Raw genomic sequence first — 17,338 nt, forward strand, 5'->3', positions numbered from 1 at the left:
TATAATGAGTTTGCACAATGAAGTACACATAAAGAGAACAAGATAAAATGGGAGTAAATATTCGTGACCCAAAATGGCTGACGTATGACCTGCTTGTAACAATGGTACTCAAAAAGGACTCGCGAAACAGTGTGCTTTTGCATGTGTATATTTTGTCAAGTGTACTTTGATACGTTCCCTTTGTTTGTGGAACAGAGCAAATTCATGGTTCCCTAGTTAAAGTCATTCGGTGCAATGACGTCGTCAATTTTAAGTATCATTTTGACGACCTGTGTAGCTAGAGAGAATTGATTGTACTTGGAATTAAATGTTTCGAAAATTCCCTTCTCTATCATGTCATCAACCCTGTAATTGAGGCTATCAATTCCTAAGTTTTTTTTTTTATCTTGAATAATCTTGGTTTTAATTTCTGAGATTATATCGATACTGTTAAGACCCATATTATTGCATAAATTTATAGGTATAGAAAGGAGAGCATTTCCAAAGGCTCTAATGGCATATTGTTCTATCCCCTTACATTTATCCGCAACATTTTCAATCTCGAGTGCAGCATAAATTTCACTTGCCCCTCCACCTGGTAGTATACGATTATCTCTAATTAGATTTCTGACAGAACAGAGTGCATCATGTACACTTCTTTCACACTCTTCAATCATCATTTGATTTCCACCTCTTAGCAAAATAGTAATTGCTTTTGTATTGGAACATCCTTCAATAAAGACCATGGGATTATTGACAGTTCCGTGGGTAATTTCTCTTATCAATTCTGCTTTTCCTAATTTTGATTCATGAATATCTTCAAATCTTGGGATAATTTTCCCACCTGTTGCAATGGCTATTAACTCCATTTCAACTCCTCCAACCCATCTAATAGCAGGTATGTTTTCTTTGAGTAATAAATAATTCGCTTCATCATCAAATCCCCATTGGCATATGACAAAGTTGGCTCCTGCTTTTTTCAAAGAATCTATCATATCATAGAAATATTTTTTTTCAATATTTTGTAAATCCTTATATGCATCTACATTGGTTATATTTAATTTATGTTTTATTTTTGGTTTGGGTGGTTCAAATGGGCATGTTAAAATGGCTATTTTTGCATTTTTCACTTCTTTACACATTTGTGAATGAGATAATTCTTTATTCAAAACAATTCCTTTGATAAGAGTTGATTCTTCTAAGAGACCCCCTGTTTTCCCTTCAATTTTTATTAAATCAAATCGAACATCCTTTCTTTTCATATCTGCAACGGAGAGAACTGCATCTACAACAATATTTGATAATAGATCCTTTTTGCTAGAAACAATTTTTGAACTGAGTGATGTGCTAGCCAATTTTTTCAAAATTTCATGATTCTTTTCTTCAATATCAACAGTTATAGCTATCTCTTCAATAACTTTTAATGCTATATTGCAAGCATTTTCAAATCCATCAGCAATTCGTAATGGATGTATACCTTTATCTATTAAGGCATATGCTTCTTCTAGTAAAACTCCTGCAATAATAACAACCCCTGTGGTTCCATCTCCAATTTCGTTATCTTGACTCTTTGACAATTCTACTAATAATTTTGCACATTCATGTTGCACATCTATTTTTTCTAATATTGTCGCTCCATCGTTTGTTACTGTCACATTGTTGTCTTCACTAACAATAATTTTATCCATACCTCTAGGTCCAATTGAACTTTTCAAAATATCAGCAACTACCTTTGCTGCTAGGATGTTACTCTTGTGCGCTTCGATTCCTTTAATCCTTTTTTTTTCTTCTTCCTTCAGAATTACAAACGGTTGTCCATACTCATCGATAGCGATATTCATTTTTTCTTTACACCCGAGGGGGGAGGAGGGAGGAGTTATTATCGTGTGCTGATAACGTTTGGGATGTTGTTATGTTACTGATAATGACAGGTAGGGAAGTGAGGTTTTTTAGCTTATGTGAGTGGCTCACCTGTGTTAGATTAATGATGTTACATTCCCAAGAGAAATTAAAATTTCGCTAATGAATTTGTTTTCAGTTTTGTTTCAACGTTTGCACAAGGTGTAAAATTTTCTCTTCACCAGAATTTTGAGATATGATTGGTGATAAGATTGATGATATGATTGATTATATAATTCGTGAATATGATTGATGGTTATTTATACTTGTAAAAATATATATCTTCTATTGGGATTGGGGTTTTGATTTTTTATCTTTCGTCAACAAAAAAAAAAAAAAAAATTACATATTCCTTTTTCAGTATATATTATATGTAACAATGTTGATGTAGCAGGGGAAAAAAAAAAAAAAAGCTTTCGAACGAAGGGTACACTTGCAAAGAGTGGATTTGAAGGTTGGATGTGAAAGATGCTTGATGAAAATATTTTCTCACTTGAAACATGACGTGGTGAAGGCTCATAAGTTGTGTAGTTTTAGAAACTCTCCCCACGCGGCTGGGCAATATTTGCGATATTTTTCTGCATGTATATATTCTGCGATGTGGTATCTGGAATTTTCGTAAGTGTATAAGTATATATATATATATATATATTTTATGTTTACACTTTTTTCTACTTAAATTTTGCCAAGAATTTGTGTTTTATCTGTTGTTCGTTATTAGGTTGATTGACTTTTTTTTTTTTTTTTTTTTTTCTCTGTATCATTTGTTATTGCTTGATTTCTCTTTCTGTTTGCTTATCTCTTTTTTTATTTTATTTTATTTTTCGTAAGCTATAAACGCGTGCAATATTACGTTGTAAGGATCATTGCTTTTTAAAGGAAATCGCATAAACTGTGTTTTTTTATATCACTTGTGTCAGAGTGAGGAAAAAAAAAAAAAAAAAAAAAAAAAATAGTTCTTTCTGTAGGTAACAAGTAAATACACAAATAAGGTAATCACTTCAATAAGTGCACATACGCCCACACATGGACGGACGAATATATATTTACAAAACGGGAAATTAATTGTGAAGGTAATAATCTTTGTGAAAAAAAAGTACACGCAGAAATGTACGTAGAATAAAATTATCGTCACTGGCTTGACACTGGCTTGACACTGGCTTTGACTTTGTTTTGTATTTTTTTTTTTTTTTTTTTTTTTTTCCATTTCCTTTTCGTTGTATATAAAACAGTGTCGTGGTGTGCTATTGCTACTTGGTAAAAAAATAATTTGTATTCTCATGATTCCACCTGCCTCCCCCCACCCCCCCGCTCATCCACAGAAGCACAAACATAAAAATAAAAAGGAAAACGCACCTAAAGTCATTATACTTTTGAAGTATTAAATTGTGGGAAAAAGGGAAAAATTAAAAAGTGAAAAAACTATGATAAAACTGTGATAGAACTTTGTAAGCACATGGGAGGAACTCCCTTCATTGCCATTCTGCTTCTCAATTTTGCATATTACACGAATGAGAAGGGGAAATCCTCTTTCCAACATTGCACCACTTGGGTAATGTTGGAGTATCTGCTCTCATCGGGGTAACGTCATACACATCTGAATCTCATGAGGGATGTATCACTGCTCCCGTTGCATCATCAACGGGACCATTTACAACTGACAAATAATCTGAAGGAGAAATATTGTTATGCAACAAATTTTTTAAAAGTATTTCATAGTTTGAACAAGGCCAAAAAACAAGGCATTTTTTGCTTATTTGAATTTTTTCCCATTGGTTCATATTTTTCTTCATCATTCTATCACAATTGTATTGGTATGAAGAAGGGGCTAAACAAAAACTTATTGTTTCTCCCCATCCAATTGGGCAATTAAAAGAATAATCTCTGTCACATTTTTTAAGACATGCATAAGATACATGACAGAATTTCTCAAATTCCTTTTTTTCTTCTTCCATATTTTTACCCACGAAAATATAATTATCTTTACAATTTCCATTGTAGTATTCTGTGGGTGCACACTCCTTATCATTAATTGGTATCCATAATTTGGGACATATATCATCATAATTTTTTTCACAAGAATTAATGCAAGGATAGTTGAATTGGCATTTGTGTTCATACATTTGTTTCATGACATCATCGAGATGTTTTAAGTAAATTTTTTTTTCACAATTTCCTTTGTAGTTACTCGTTGCGAAACAGTATCCATCAGATCCTTCTACCCACCCATCGGGGCATAAAACAGAATAATCATGTGTACATTTTTGTTTACATGGCCATCTAATGTCACATAGATTGGAGTATATAGATTTTTCTTTACTACTCATATTTATAAATTTTATTTTTTTTAAGCAACTTCCTGTGTATCCATCTGGGGATATGCAATAGTCACCACTCTTTCCCATAACCCAGCCTAATGGACACACTGAATTTTCAAAATCTTGGGTGCATGCATAATCACATGGCCAAAATATGGAACACGTTTTCTCCTTTTCAATTTTTTCACTAACATCTATATCGTTACTCATTTGTCTTCCACAGGGACCTATATACGAATCGGGTGCATTGCAAACGTTTTTATTGTTTTCACTTATTTTCCAATTTAGCGGACACGCTTCTGAATAATTGCGCATACAATTTTTTACCTCTGATAGGGATTCACTCAAAATTTCTAGCGAAATATCAAGATTGTTGGACAGGCCCAAATTTGATATTATTTCCTTTTTCCGGTGTTCCTCTTGCACCCTCCAGTCGCTCTGAAGTTTTACGTTGCCATTCGTTTTAAGTTCCATTTCTTTTTTTAATTTTTCTCTTTCTAATTTTTTCTCCTCTACTTCATCTTCCTCTCTCTTTTTCAAACACAACATTTCTAGCTCTTCCTTAATTTTCAAATCCCCTTTGACTTTCTTATCTTTAAATTCATTTTCAATCATATTGATACATTTTTCATATTCCTTCTCTATGGTGAGTTTTTCCTCTCCAGTCTTTGTTTGAACATGGGTAAATTCCTTTTCGTCCTTACCTTCATTCTCTTTTCTCGGTTCGTTTGTCTCAGCACCTGATTTCCCCTTCACCTGTTCTTGATTTTCTATGTGCAGTTTTTTCCTCAAAGAAGCAAAGTTGTATTTGCTTATTTTTCTTTCCTCACTCTTCCGAGTGATATTGTCTTTTTTGTGCGAATTGCCACCTGCATTGAGATTTACATTTGAGATTGCATTGGGTCTTTTGGGCTCACTTTCAGGCTCTCTTTCAGGCTCTCTTTCACTCTCGCATATAATTTACCTGGACAACTGAGGGCGACAACACAAAGGGAAATGAAAACAAGCTTAAGTCGTTTCTTCATGTCAAAATGGAAGTTGCGCACACTTTAGAGAAATGATCGATAGGCGCGAGCTACAAGAACGCACACATGTGTACAACAAACATTCAGAAAGGAAGACTCCAAAAAGTGAAGAAGCAAAGAAGAGAAAAAGTGAAGTAGCGAAAAAACGTAGATAGACACAAATATGTACAAATCTGCATGAACACGCACGCACGTTAGCAATTCCTCGGGCTGAACAATGAGAAAGTAGGTGACACTCTAGGTTCTTCAGTTTCATACGCAATCAGACATATATTGTGTTGGGAGCGCAACTCACATGCAAAACATTTTCACCGAAACAAGACAAGGAGAAAGAGAGCACAAAGAAAGGGAAAGGAAAGATAATATTCCTTATATGTACAAAATGGGAATGTATTATTGCATGTATGCATCCTTCTATATGCACATGTGTTTGCATACTCGATGAGAAACCATATCCTCTTAGTAGCATAAACAAGATTTGAAATTCACTTATTATATTTCACCAGTGATACTTTGCCACACTTATGTAGTTAAACGATAGGGAGGGGGGTGATAGAAGGAAAAAACAAAAAAAATAATAAAATAAAGAAAAATAAATAAAGAAAAGAAAAGAAAGAAAAGAAAAGAAAGAATATGGAAGAAAGAAAATAAAATAAAGAAAAGAAAAACTTGTCTGGGAGAAAGATACGAACAGAAATGTAAAATAAACGCGGAGAAATAATAACCTTGCGAATAAAGCCAGCTAACCAAGAGGACGAAGTAACGATAACACACCTGTACAGATCAATAGGAACCACTTTACCAGTAAAATATGTAAAGGCGTTAATAGAAATATTTTAATACCTAATTTTTTTTTTTTCTTTTCGATTAAACGGACAAAGAATTATTACCTTTCCATTGGCTTCATACCCCCTCACACATATGTGTCTACCGCTGTATATACACACATATTCCACTCCGCACATTTTTTTTTACGCTGCTAAATGTGCGAGTAGACCCGTTCGACCTGGATACAATGCTTTTTAAAATTATTAAACATATATATATGCTGTGGGTTAAATTTTGGTACAAAAACATAAAAAAAAAAAAAAAAAAAAAATTGGAAATAAAATTTTATGGATAAGAAATTAAAAATAATTTTTGAATATTATTATTAAAAAAAAGAAAAAGATTACAAAGACTAGGATTCCGTATTGGTACAAGGTATATCTCAGACTTAGAACTCTTGACACTTTTTTAAACTGCATATGGAAAAGGAGAGAAGAGGAATAAAAAGCCAGCCGAAAAATTGCATAGGGGATAGAATGTATATAATATAGACAGTGTGTCATATGGTTCACTCAACACTGTTTAATATTGCAAAGAAATTAAGATATACTCACGTGTGCATTCTCTGATAGAATTGCAAACTATGTCGTACCTTTTCTGATTCATACTTCAAATTGAAGGCTTTCCTTCCGACGTCTGAATGTGAAAAAGTAAAAGAAAATTGAGTAATACTTAGGGGAGAAGAGAGTAAATTCTTCACACATATATGCGTGAACGAAGGAATGAACAGATCACGGTGTTAAATAATAAAAGGGAATATAACAGAAACTACAGGAGGGAGATATGAAACAACAACTACGGATACTTGAAAAAAAAACAACTGCAGTTGCCACAAATGCTACGTGTAAATATTCGGACCTTCCAGGTTCTCTCCCCGTAAGAGAATATCGTCTATGTTCTTTTTCATTATGCTGCTAACTTCATTCAAACTTTCATTTAATTTTTTTATGGCAATATTAGATCTCGGATCTTTATACTCTTGTTTTATCTTTGAAATTTTTCTATCTTGGCGAGTGTTGTGGATGAGAGGAGAAATAATAAAGTTGTGAAAAAAAGCAAATTCGGGAGGAAGAAACGGGGAAGATGGAATAAAAACGTGATAAAATAAATATAAACATAAAGAGCAACATTCATGAGATACATCAGGTATAGTCACAACTTCCTACCGAATTTTATGAAGGAGTAAGGTTTCTCAATTGTTTCGATAATGGATCTATAATCAATCGAATGGGTTCCATATTGTATCATCAGTTCTGTGCGTGGAAAAAACGAAAACAAAGCCATGTTAAAAAAAAAAAAAAAAAAAAAAAAAAATCATACAAGGGAAAGGGAACACAAAAATATCTAGTGCACAAATCACAACGGTTGCACTGCTTGACCCACATGGATGCATGAGCACGCACTTTGTACAGAATAATTGGACAGAAAGGTACTTGTGCAAAACAAGAAACAGACGAAACACGCGAGGAAAAAGATGAGAGATAAGAGATGCGAGATGAGTGATACGAATTGAGAAATAAGAGCAGTGTGTATAACCTTCATTAAACTGTTTGCAAATGTCGCCTAAAAACAAAAAAGCTAATTTCTTCGGATAAGTGACAGGGAAAACTGCTATATATGCTATTCCATTTTCTATAAGAAAGCTAAAAAGGAAAAGAGAAAGATAATATATGGTGCGTATAATAATATCTTCACTGAGTAGAAGAAACAGCAGAAAAGGTAAGGTCCCTCTTTTTTTTTTTTTTCTTTTTTTTCCAAAGGAAAATTCACAATTTGTTCGTTCTATTTCAGGTGAGTTGTCTAAAACGTGTGCACATTTGGAAACGCTAAAACATAGTTTCTTTTGACACTGGCATTTGGAATTTGTTTTTGTCATTCTTTCCCATTTTTGTCTTATATTTATTTTTGTCGTGTAGTATTTTGTTTTGCGTTTCTTTTACAAACAGATTATGCTTCCCAGTACTTACTGATAGTTGAACTGATTTGATGTCACGGTAGACAAATTTGGAAAGGATTCCAGTCTCTTACATAACTTTTTTAACTCAATTTTGTGTGCGATGTTTTTTGATTCGCTGTTCGTTTCAACTAAGGTCATCCCATCACTGACTCTACACAAAATTACCACATCACACATTTTTTTTTTTTTTTTTTCCCCTCTATCTATATATCTGTCTATCTCTTTCTTTTTTTTTTTTTAATTAAATTATGTATTTTTTTAAGTGGGTTAACAAATGGAAGATATTAAGTAGTCTTTTCAAACTCGGTCGTAAAAAAATTTGAATCATATTTTATTTGCACGTATTGTAAAAGGATATTAATGGTTCGTTAATAGAAAGTACAAGAGGGGAAGGAGGTCAAAAAAACACAAAAAAATAAATAGGGTATACGAATATGAGCCGTTGAAGAATGCACATTTAGTGTGCAATTCTTATGTTGGTTTTTTTTCTTCCTTTTTTTAGAGGTAAATCATTATGCAAGTATATATATATATATATATATATATATATAACTTCACATTGGATTCTTCTGTGCATGTAAAAATGCGCATACATGTATGCGTTTATTGTGACAAAAACTCATGCTAACGTTGAGGAAACTGTCAAAATAGGCAAAATACGTGTAGGTGAAAGGTGTGCATTATATACAGTGTTTTAAAACAGGCATCAAACACAAAAATATGTTCATTCCCTCTTGTGCTTCAGAAGAACTGAGCAAGTGATACGACCAAGCTATTTTTGTTTATAAAAGTGGAAAATAAAACGGTAGAAAAAATAATGCAGAATGCACAAAAAGTGGGAAAAAAGCAAAATAAATCTACGGTGCAAGTAAAAATATAAATAAAAAAAAAAAACGAAAATTCAGAAATAAAGATAACAAAAAAAAAAAAAAAAAAAAAAGAAGTATTTCACTTTGTCATGCGAGAAAATATTCTCCTTTTCGTATTATTTCTTTTTTTCAAATAGGTTTTCCAAATTTTGGTTTGGGTCATTTAGTTTGTCACTCATTTGTCATTTCTTTTTCACACCGCTTTGCCAGTTGTACTTTGCATTTCTTTTAAAAAATATGCATGTACATATAATGCTTTATTTTCCAGGATAATTTAAAAAAAAAAAAAAAAAACACTCAGTTGTGGAATCCCTTATTTGAATTCAAAATAAAATTATTATTTTCAAGTTTTATGAATGTCATTCTAATATAGGTGTACTATAAAAGTTTTTTTTTTTTTTTTTTTTTTCATTTGTTTTACTCTCGTAGATTTTCCCTCTGACTGTTCACAGAAGTTTTATTACAATTGTTCAAATAAATAAAAATAAAACTAACAGAGCTAGGAGGAAAAAAAAAAAAAAAATATAATAATCTTCTTAAAAGTAAAAAATTCGGAAATTCGTCTTGCCTGTTCAGATTTTTTTTTTTTTTTTAATTTTGTTCAAATGGAAAAGCAACTTGGAAATGTAATAAACGAATAGGAAGACCGTTGTGGGAAAGATTAAAACAGGCAAATCATAAAAATCCCACCATCACCCAATTACACGAAGACGGGGCACAATGTACTTAAGAAGAATAACATTTTGTTCGTTCATAAATGTGTATACATATATATACACGGATATATATATCCTTACATATGCAAGCAGCTTATATGAACATGGTTGATACATTTGAGAAAGTATCAAGTGATAATTATTTCTTCCTTGGCCTCATATCACCCCTGTGCTGATGCTTAAACGGGAATACTCTTATGACAAGCGTGAAACATTCTGACAAGAGCTAACCTATAAATCCATTCATTTTGATAGGAAAAACTGTTAATGGCTCGGTTTGCCTTTGAAAAAGCAACATAATTGGTATTTAAGACACTACTACAATCCACGTTGCATTTTGCAGAAATAGAATGATAACGCTCAGGGTGAAATTGAGACAGTTGTTAGTTATACATTTTGTCCATTTGTATATAATTTCCTTTACCTACATAAATGGGAGATTTTTGTTGCCAATCTCTTTTTACATCATTTTTCACAAATAAAACATGCATATGTAATATTGCGAATAGGGTTACACGCTAATGTTCAGAATTTAATATGCGTTGCAAAAGGACATGTATTTAAAAATTTAATTATACAGGGTTTTTTTTTTTTTTTTTTCCTTATTTTCCGTATAAAAAATTGATGAAAAAAAATTGCCAAACGGGAAGTTGTATCACAATGGCAAAAATAAAATTTACAATTTTAAAAAAATTTAAAAACATTACGCATGCAACTACAACTACATATTGGATTCTCCAGTAATGGGGAATTCACGGCACTGTCTTCATCCGTTTATTCCTTCAAATGCACACGTATGTATATATATATATAAATACAAATAAAGGCAACGGTATGTATGCGTACATTCACAGGGCCTATCGCTGTGTGCACAATAAACTCATAATTTTCGCGTATACTACAATCCGTAATACGAAAAAGCATGTCCATTTTTAATTGGGCACACATGATGTATTAAAATAATTTTCTTATAAAATGGGAAGTTAATATTCCATATGGATACTTGAACATTTGAACATTTGGGATGTGTGTATGCGTGTCGGTTTTTATCATCCCCTAGGTGGCCGTTAACCACTTATTTCCCTGAGTTTTTTTTTCCTTCTTTTCCTCCATCGACTTCTACTCTTCTGACTCCTGGATATGGGAATTTTCACAGCTCGAGTCATGATCTTCTAGCTTGAACTCTCCGTCTACCTCATCTACTTCATCAAATGTGCCGGACTTTCTGTGTGCACGAAAGCATATGACGTACGAGTATATGTATATATATGTATTCATACATGTGCATGCGCATGCACATGCAAGTGGGGGATTCGCACGTGCTCGAGCGCTGCAATATGCAAATATTACCTCAATTTCTGAAGCATCTTATACTCATTGTAATGTTTCTTCCTTTTTTCCTTAAAATCAATATTAGAAGCGGTTTTATTTTCCTGTTTCTCAACCAACTGATTTAACTTGTTTATTAAATCGTTGGCAATGTCATTCTGTCGATGGGAAGATGTGAAAAAATTGGAAACAAAATGAAAGAAAAATTATTATCATATATGTTCAAACAATTGTTCTAAAAATTTAAGCAAAATGACAAATCAAAAAAAATAAAATGAAGAAAGAAAGAAAACAAAAAAAAAAAAAGCCGAATAACAATTCATATATTGTGCATGTTTTCAATAGAACAAATGAGAACATATAAAAATGTCTATCTTCATGTGCTCGGCATGATGCTATGTTGTTATTCTTATTTATTTTTTTTTTTTTACCTGTCCTTCGTTTTGTCCCTTTGCGTCTCCAAATTTTGAAGCTTCATCTTCCGAAGCACTATCCTACGTTAAATGTTTCAAATTTGAAAATGAGGTTGTAATGGAAAAATGTCGTACGTTGAGAATGGCAGTAATTTGCACAACTGATATAATTACTAACAACTGAATGCATACTTCGCAGGTGAGCCTCTGTATGTGCAAACATGAACGTACATATACATGTACACAAAAAAAAAAAAAGAAAAAGAAAGTCGATTGGAAAGGTGAATGAGTTGTACCATCAAAATAAAATTGAAGGGAGTGTTCGGCTCAAGAATTTTCATTCTCGAACCTCTATCCTTGTCTTGCTCATTAATGGTGACTTCGTCCCATGATATAGTTTTTTTTCTGAACAAGTCAGGCAAAAAAAAAAAAATAAAATAAAATAAATAAATATATATATTTTTTCGTAAATTGTATAATTCAACGCCTCTGTTACTAAAATGTTTCCATTCACCATATGGAACATTACAGACACTTTATTAAATTGACCATTCCAACACTCGTACATAAAGTGGAATGAATATAGGCATATATCTCTGCACACTCTACGGATGTGTAATCATGCCAAGTCCTCTCTTTAAGAATTCCTATTTTGCGTTTCATTTTCTTCGTCATTACGTTACGGTTTTATCGATTTTCTTTTTCATCCTTCGTCTTGTTTTTCATATTCTTCAATACTTTCCAATGCGTTTCAAATGTTTTTTAGAAATTCATATTTTCCTTGTAAATGCAACTACAAAACATACGCATATATATATATATATATATATATATATATATATATATATATATATATGTACGCTGCATATATACGACGTCACAAAGGTTTCGAGCTGCTGTCCTTTTGCTTAATTGGGGTATGTTAATATGGGGATATATATATAGGTATCGTATCTCATGTAGGTAAATATTGTAGAGATGTATATGTAGGTATGTATATGTAAGAATGTATGCATGCAGGGAAAAGCCTGGGGAGTGCTTTTTTCAAATAATATTCACAAAAAAAGTATGCTGATATAACACGAGAACTTCCAATTATGTGTAGCTACAACACGCATATGACAACTTATGTTTTAATGCTATAATTCAAGGATGCATAAAAAAATGGCAATTTTTAACGGTATGTAAAGTTTAAAAGAAACTGGAACTACTTATATATACGCAATGGCTTCTCAAGGTTCATTCAGGCATAAGTTAAATTTTGGTACTCCTGTTGCGTATGTACGAAAAAAAAAAAAAAAAAAAAAAAAGAGTAGAAGCAGTAGTAGTAGCAGTGTTGAAGAATTTTTAATTCATTTAATTCCCTTAAATTCTATTGCATATTTGCCTTTTGTCAATATATTAACCAATATTTTTCCCTATATTTTTGCCAATTTTTTGGTCAATTTTTTTGCCTATTTTTTGGCCATTTTTTTTGTGGTTCCTTTATAACTGACTGCTTTGTCACCCCACACGTGGTCAACGCCCATAGGGGAAAAAAAAAAAAAATTTTTATCCACGGGAATATTATAAAATATTTAAGGCTGTATTTAATGCCCGTTATTTTTAATGAACCTCCTCAAACCTATTTATTTTTAACCATGTGTGAGATCTTCATTATACACAATACATATCATAAGACATTACTCTCCTTGCATTATTATAGAAAATTTATCACCCGTATGCACATAAAAAAAAAAAAAAAAAGAAAAGAATGTATAATTCAATAGGGGTGCTTGCGTAAGTTTAAGTAATTACCACTTTTTGAAATTAAAGATTGTGTACACACAGATTCCTTATATAATCCCGTATATTAACTTTTAGCTGTAGTTCAAAATTAGTAAATTTTTTTCTTTTTTTTCTTTTTTGACTTTCCCATGGTATTCCATAACATGCAAATACATGGATTTGGTATTTCTTATATGAGGAATAAGTACCATATAAATCCGGATTGTCAAGTTTTCCAATTCCCTTTTGCTTATTTATTGAACTCATGTCCCAGTTAGGAAAGTGTATAGAATTATAGCAACTGTATATTAGCAATGTGTGGAAATTCCAGTTGCATAATCCGATGGACATATTTGATGAGAATGCGCATCTGTGCTTATGTGCCCCCTGCAGAGATCTACAATTTAGCGCATTTTCATATGTCCAAGTTTCAAGAAAAACGATGAATTAATGAAATTTTGTCATGTTACCATTTGGGAAAGGGGCTGAAGGAAATCCCCCATATGTAGAAGAGAATTCTGACACGCTCTTGTTTTTTCACAATATTGTTTCTCTTCTTATTGATTAAAAAAAATAAAATAATAATAAAATAGGAGCAAATTTTGAATTCTTTGAAATTCCTGCACAGATGTTCAAATCATCATAGTTCTGAACAGATGAAAGTGTATAATTATAGTATCGCAAAATTGGTGTATTTGATTCCTATGCCAGAATGGAGAAAATACCATGTGTGGTATGATCCATCGCTTTATACCTGATATGTATGTAGGTGAACATAAGTATCTTACCATTTTTCTTGTATATAATTACTCCAAAACAATATGTGTGTAATGTAAAGAATATATTATTAAAAGTGTGATGAACACATACATATACTTTCGTTTTCCTGAATACGTTATATTATCTTTATTCAAAAATTCTAAAAATTGTTTATGTGGAGAGAATTTAATATATGTCCATGTGTTTAAATACACAACTTTATTTAGTTTCTTATTACATAATGTAATGGAAAAAGTGTTGAATGTCGATGAATGATGCCGTGTTCAACTTTTTTCGAATGGAACTGTGAAATATGATGTATATGTTTCTCTGTATTATACATACGTAACACACACGCTTATGCAGTTGTGTGTAAAATTTTACATTCTTGCACTGTCAATATATCGAAAGTCATAAGAATACTACAACTCTGATAAAAATGGATAAATTAGTATATACACAACGATAATTGTTAGTATCTCTTTGCCTGAATTTCCCATTCATGAACATTGTTCGAATTAGGAATTGTTGGGTGCGTATCCCTTACATTTAGCTACATATATATGTATACATCACTAATATGATATTCTTTTTTTTTTTTTTAAATTTATATTTTTAAGAAGAAAAACTTCAAAAGGTCACGTGGTGATGAATCAGACAATTAGCTTTATTGTCCGTTTTCGAAGAGAAGGGACAATTTTTTGCACCCTTTTTCTTACACATACGAGTACGCATGTCTGTTTATGTGTGCATATATACATATATATGTGCGGGACGAAGGACATGACTTATGGAACCTCTTAATTACAACCCTTTTGAAGCTTTTTTTTTTTTTTTGTTGGCTTAAAGCAGAATTTTTTTTTTTTTTTTTTTTTTTTTTTCAAATTTGCGTCTATGTAATGGTGTTAAAACTTTAGTGCTACTTATCCACTCCTTTTTCTGTCCTATTTTGAACTTTATATTTTTTCCAGCATCTTAAAAAAAGGGTTACTAAACATGATTGTATATCTTTTTTTTTTTTTTGTTGTTGTTTTTTAAAAAATAAATTATAAGCTAAGGGTGGGGGAGAAATTTAAGGAGGAACATAGCCATCAGCTTTGATATTAGACGAGGGGGTGTGCATACAAAAACACTTGTTGCAGTGTGTAGATCTATGTAAAAAATGATGTGTTCCTGCACAACACTGGGAATTGTAACATAGTAAGTAGCATCGGTATTTACATATATGTATATGTATGTGTATATATGTATATGTATACGTATGTGTATATATGCATGCAAGCATTTTCATATGTTACTACTCAAGCACATGTATTTATCTGTTTTTTTTACCCATTTGTGCGTGCTTTGCTTCAGGAAGGGAAAGATATAGGCACTTAGCGGGTGACCACTTTTTCCCAATCCTCACTGCTACAATTGCGCATAACCCGAGCGTGTTTTTTTTTTTTTTTTTTTTTTTTTTTTTTACGGCTTCTCTAATTTCAGCATCCTTTTCTTTTTGTGATAAAACTTGTTTGTAATCATATTTGTTCGCATAAAACAAGCATACGAAGTGGACAATTTTTTTTTGTTTTTTGAGAATTTTCTATTTTTGACAACCTTTTCGGTGTATGGATATTTTCTAAAAAGGTAATATAAAAAGAATTGGACTTTTACGATGTGGAGTGGCACGAGACGTGTGTTACCATCTGGTACTTTTATAAAAATTTAGAGTGTGCATGATGCGTTCATCACATTTTTCCCTTTTGATGACTTTAATAACCTTTTTACTTTTTCACATGAGCTAATATTTTTTTTTGTTCCTAATTGACAGGAAAGAATATTTGCGAAAGTGAAGAGAAGCAAAAACATAAATTTTGCCCTCAAGAAAAGAAAGAAATTTTGAAGGTTAAAATTGACAAAAAGAGAGAAGAATATTCCATTAGGAGCACACAAAACGGAGAAACGAAGTGTATATGACTTAAGATCTATACTCACATTGTACCCACACCTGCAACAAAGTACGAATTCTTCATCCACAAAAAAAAGGAATAAAAAAAAAAAAAAAAAAAAAAAAAAAACCAAAGGGGGGAGGGAAGGAACAGAAACGTAAATACACAATGACAAATTCCGAGTTGGTAGATGCAGGATGTTTCATTACTCAGATGAACGAGTTGCTACTGATAGATCCGTTGTATATAAATTATAGCATGCTGAACTACTTTAATAGTTACATCAGTGGGAAGAAAGAATTGCTACCGAAGGAAAGCTTAAACGGTATATATATAAAGAATTCCAAAGCTGGATTATGGTCCTCGTTTGCAATAAGGGAAAATAATAATTTATGTATGAAATCAGCTGCAGAAGAAGAAACAGATGCTGGATATATTAACAACGCGAACTCGTACAAAAATGTTAGAAATGAAATGGTCTTATCATTTATCTGTTTTAACAACACAGAATTTATGCATGAATATTTAACAATTGACAAAATTAATAAATTAAATTGGACAAAATTAGAACCGAATAATAGTCATATTGGAATTTGTGAGAACAATAAATTTAGTTCTACAACTAGTGATTTGAAAGATCAAAAAAGAGGAGATTATTATATGAACAATAAAAATGAACTTATGCCTTTGGAAAATTATTTTACCAATATTTTAACAATAGAGAGTGGACAAGTTGGATTATTCTGTATAGAATCCTTAAAGCATAGTGCAGATACTCTTTTTCAGAAATATGGAATGAACCATATTAATAGTAAGGAACAACTGGACGATTTATTTAATCAAAATATGAAGGATCTTTATCCCTGGTTTGATAAAATCTGTAATTTAACCTTGTCCTCATCGATTGCTGTGATTGATTTTATTGATATGCCCATTGGTTGTGTTTGTTTATCTAGTTCAGATTGTGTTGTTAATTATTTATGTGAAGTGGTAAGAGATGAAGTGACAGATGAGGTATGGGCCATCCGAGTTAACTTCTTATCCCCCTTGAAATGAAAAAAGGCGTCCTCTTATTTTTGTGTTAATGTTTGTCATAATGTTTTTGACAATGTTTGTGATTATACTTGTGATAACATTTATGATCATTTGTGCAATCATTTTTTTGTAGTATGGATGAATGTTTTTTTTTTTTTCTTCGCGATGTCGTGAATAGAATGAAGTGTTTGGAAGGTGTGGTCCCCATTGTACGTGTGTATGTTACCACATCGACCACATGTATATGTATATGTATAAATTTTTTCCCTGAGATACACATGTAGGGGGAAAAAAAAAAAAAAAAAAAAAAGAAGCACCTGATCTGGTAAGGTAAAAATGATAACCCAAATAAGTGAGCACTAATTGGTATATCAGTTAATTGGAAAACTGCATATGCATGTAGTAGGGGAAACACAAAATTAAGATAATACTTTTGAAGAAATAAGGAGTTTTCATATTCACTGGATTATGTACAAGCGTTCAAAACAATTTATTGAGAATGCACACACACAA

The 17,338-nt window shown here is 31.9% G+C and overlaps 5 protein-coding genes across 5 annotated transcripts; 1 reads left to right on the forward strand and 4 right to left on the reverse strand.

The window, feature by feature from the left end:
* Nucleotides 1-212: 212 nt before the first annotated feature.
* PGO_081870 (T-complex protein 1, epsilon subunit) lies at nt 213-1,820 on the reverse strand (the record flags this gene model as incomplete). The annotated part of the gene is made up of 1 exon (XM_028687409.1): nt 213-1,820. The coding sequence occupies one exon, from the start codon at nt 1,818-1,820 to the stop codon at nt 213-215; it is 1,608 nt and encodes a 535-aa protein (XP_028543210.1).
* A 1,662-nt stretch (nt 1,821-3,482) lies between these two features.
* PGO_081880 (CPW-WPC family protein) lies at nt 3,483-5,221 on the reverse strand (the record flags this gene model as incomplete). The annotated part of the gene is made up of 2 exons (XM_028687410.1): nt 3,483-5,016; nt 5,082-5,221. The coding sequence occupies 2 exons, from the start codon at nt 5,219-5,221 to the stop codon at nt 3,483-3,485; spliced, it is 1,674 nt and encodes a 557-aa protein (XP_028543211.1).
* Nucleotides 5,222-6,348: 1,127 nt separating this feature from the next.
* On the reverse strand, nt 6,349-8,183 carry PGO_081890 (vesicle transport protein Sec22; the record flags this gene model as incomplete). Its single annotated transcript, XM_028687411.1, has 6 exons — nt 6,349-6,462; nt 6,642-6,685; nt 6,908-7,054; nt 7,216-7,302; nt 7,586-7,692; nt 8,017-8,183. 6 exons carry the CDS (start codon nt 8,181-8,183, stop codon nt 6,349-6,351), a joined length of 666 nt encoding a protein of 221 aa, XP_028543212.1.
* Nucleotides 8,184-10,710: 2,527 nt separating this feature from the next.
* Nucleotides 10,711-12,040, reverse strand: PGO_081900 (protein phosphatase inhibitor 2; the record flags this gene model as incomplete). Its single annotated transcript, XM_028687412.1, has 5 exons — nt 10,711-10,816; nt 10,942-11,078; nt 11,352-11,414; nt 11,630-11,738; nt 12,012-12,040. 5 exons carry the CDS (start codon nt 12,038-12,040, stop codon nt 10,711-10,713), a joined length of 444 nt encoding a protein of 147 aa, XP_028543213.1.
* A 3,918-nt stretch (nt 12,041-15,958) lies between these two features.
* PGO_081910 (hypothetical protein, conserved) lies at nt 15,959-16,846 on the forward strand (the record flags this gene model as incomplete). The annotated part of the gene is made up of 1 exon (XM_028687413.1): nt 15,959-16,846. One exon carries the CDS (start codon nt 15,959-15,961, stop codon nt 16,844-16,846), a length of 888 nt encoding a protein of 295 aa, XP_028543214.1.
* Between the last annotated feature and the right edge of the window lie 492 nt (nt 16,847-17,338).

Source organism: Plasmodium gonderi (assembly GCF_002157705.1).
Source record: "Plasmodium gonderi DNA, contig: Chr08, whole genome shotgun sequence".
NCBI lineage: Eukaryota > Apicomplexa > Aconoidasida > Haemosporida > Plasmodiidae > Plasmodium > Plasmodium gonderi.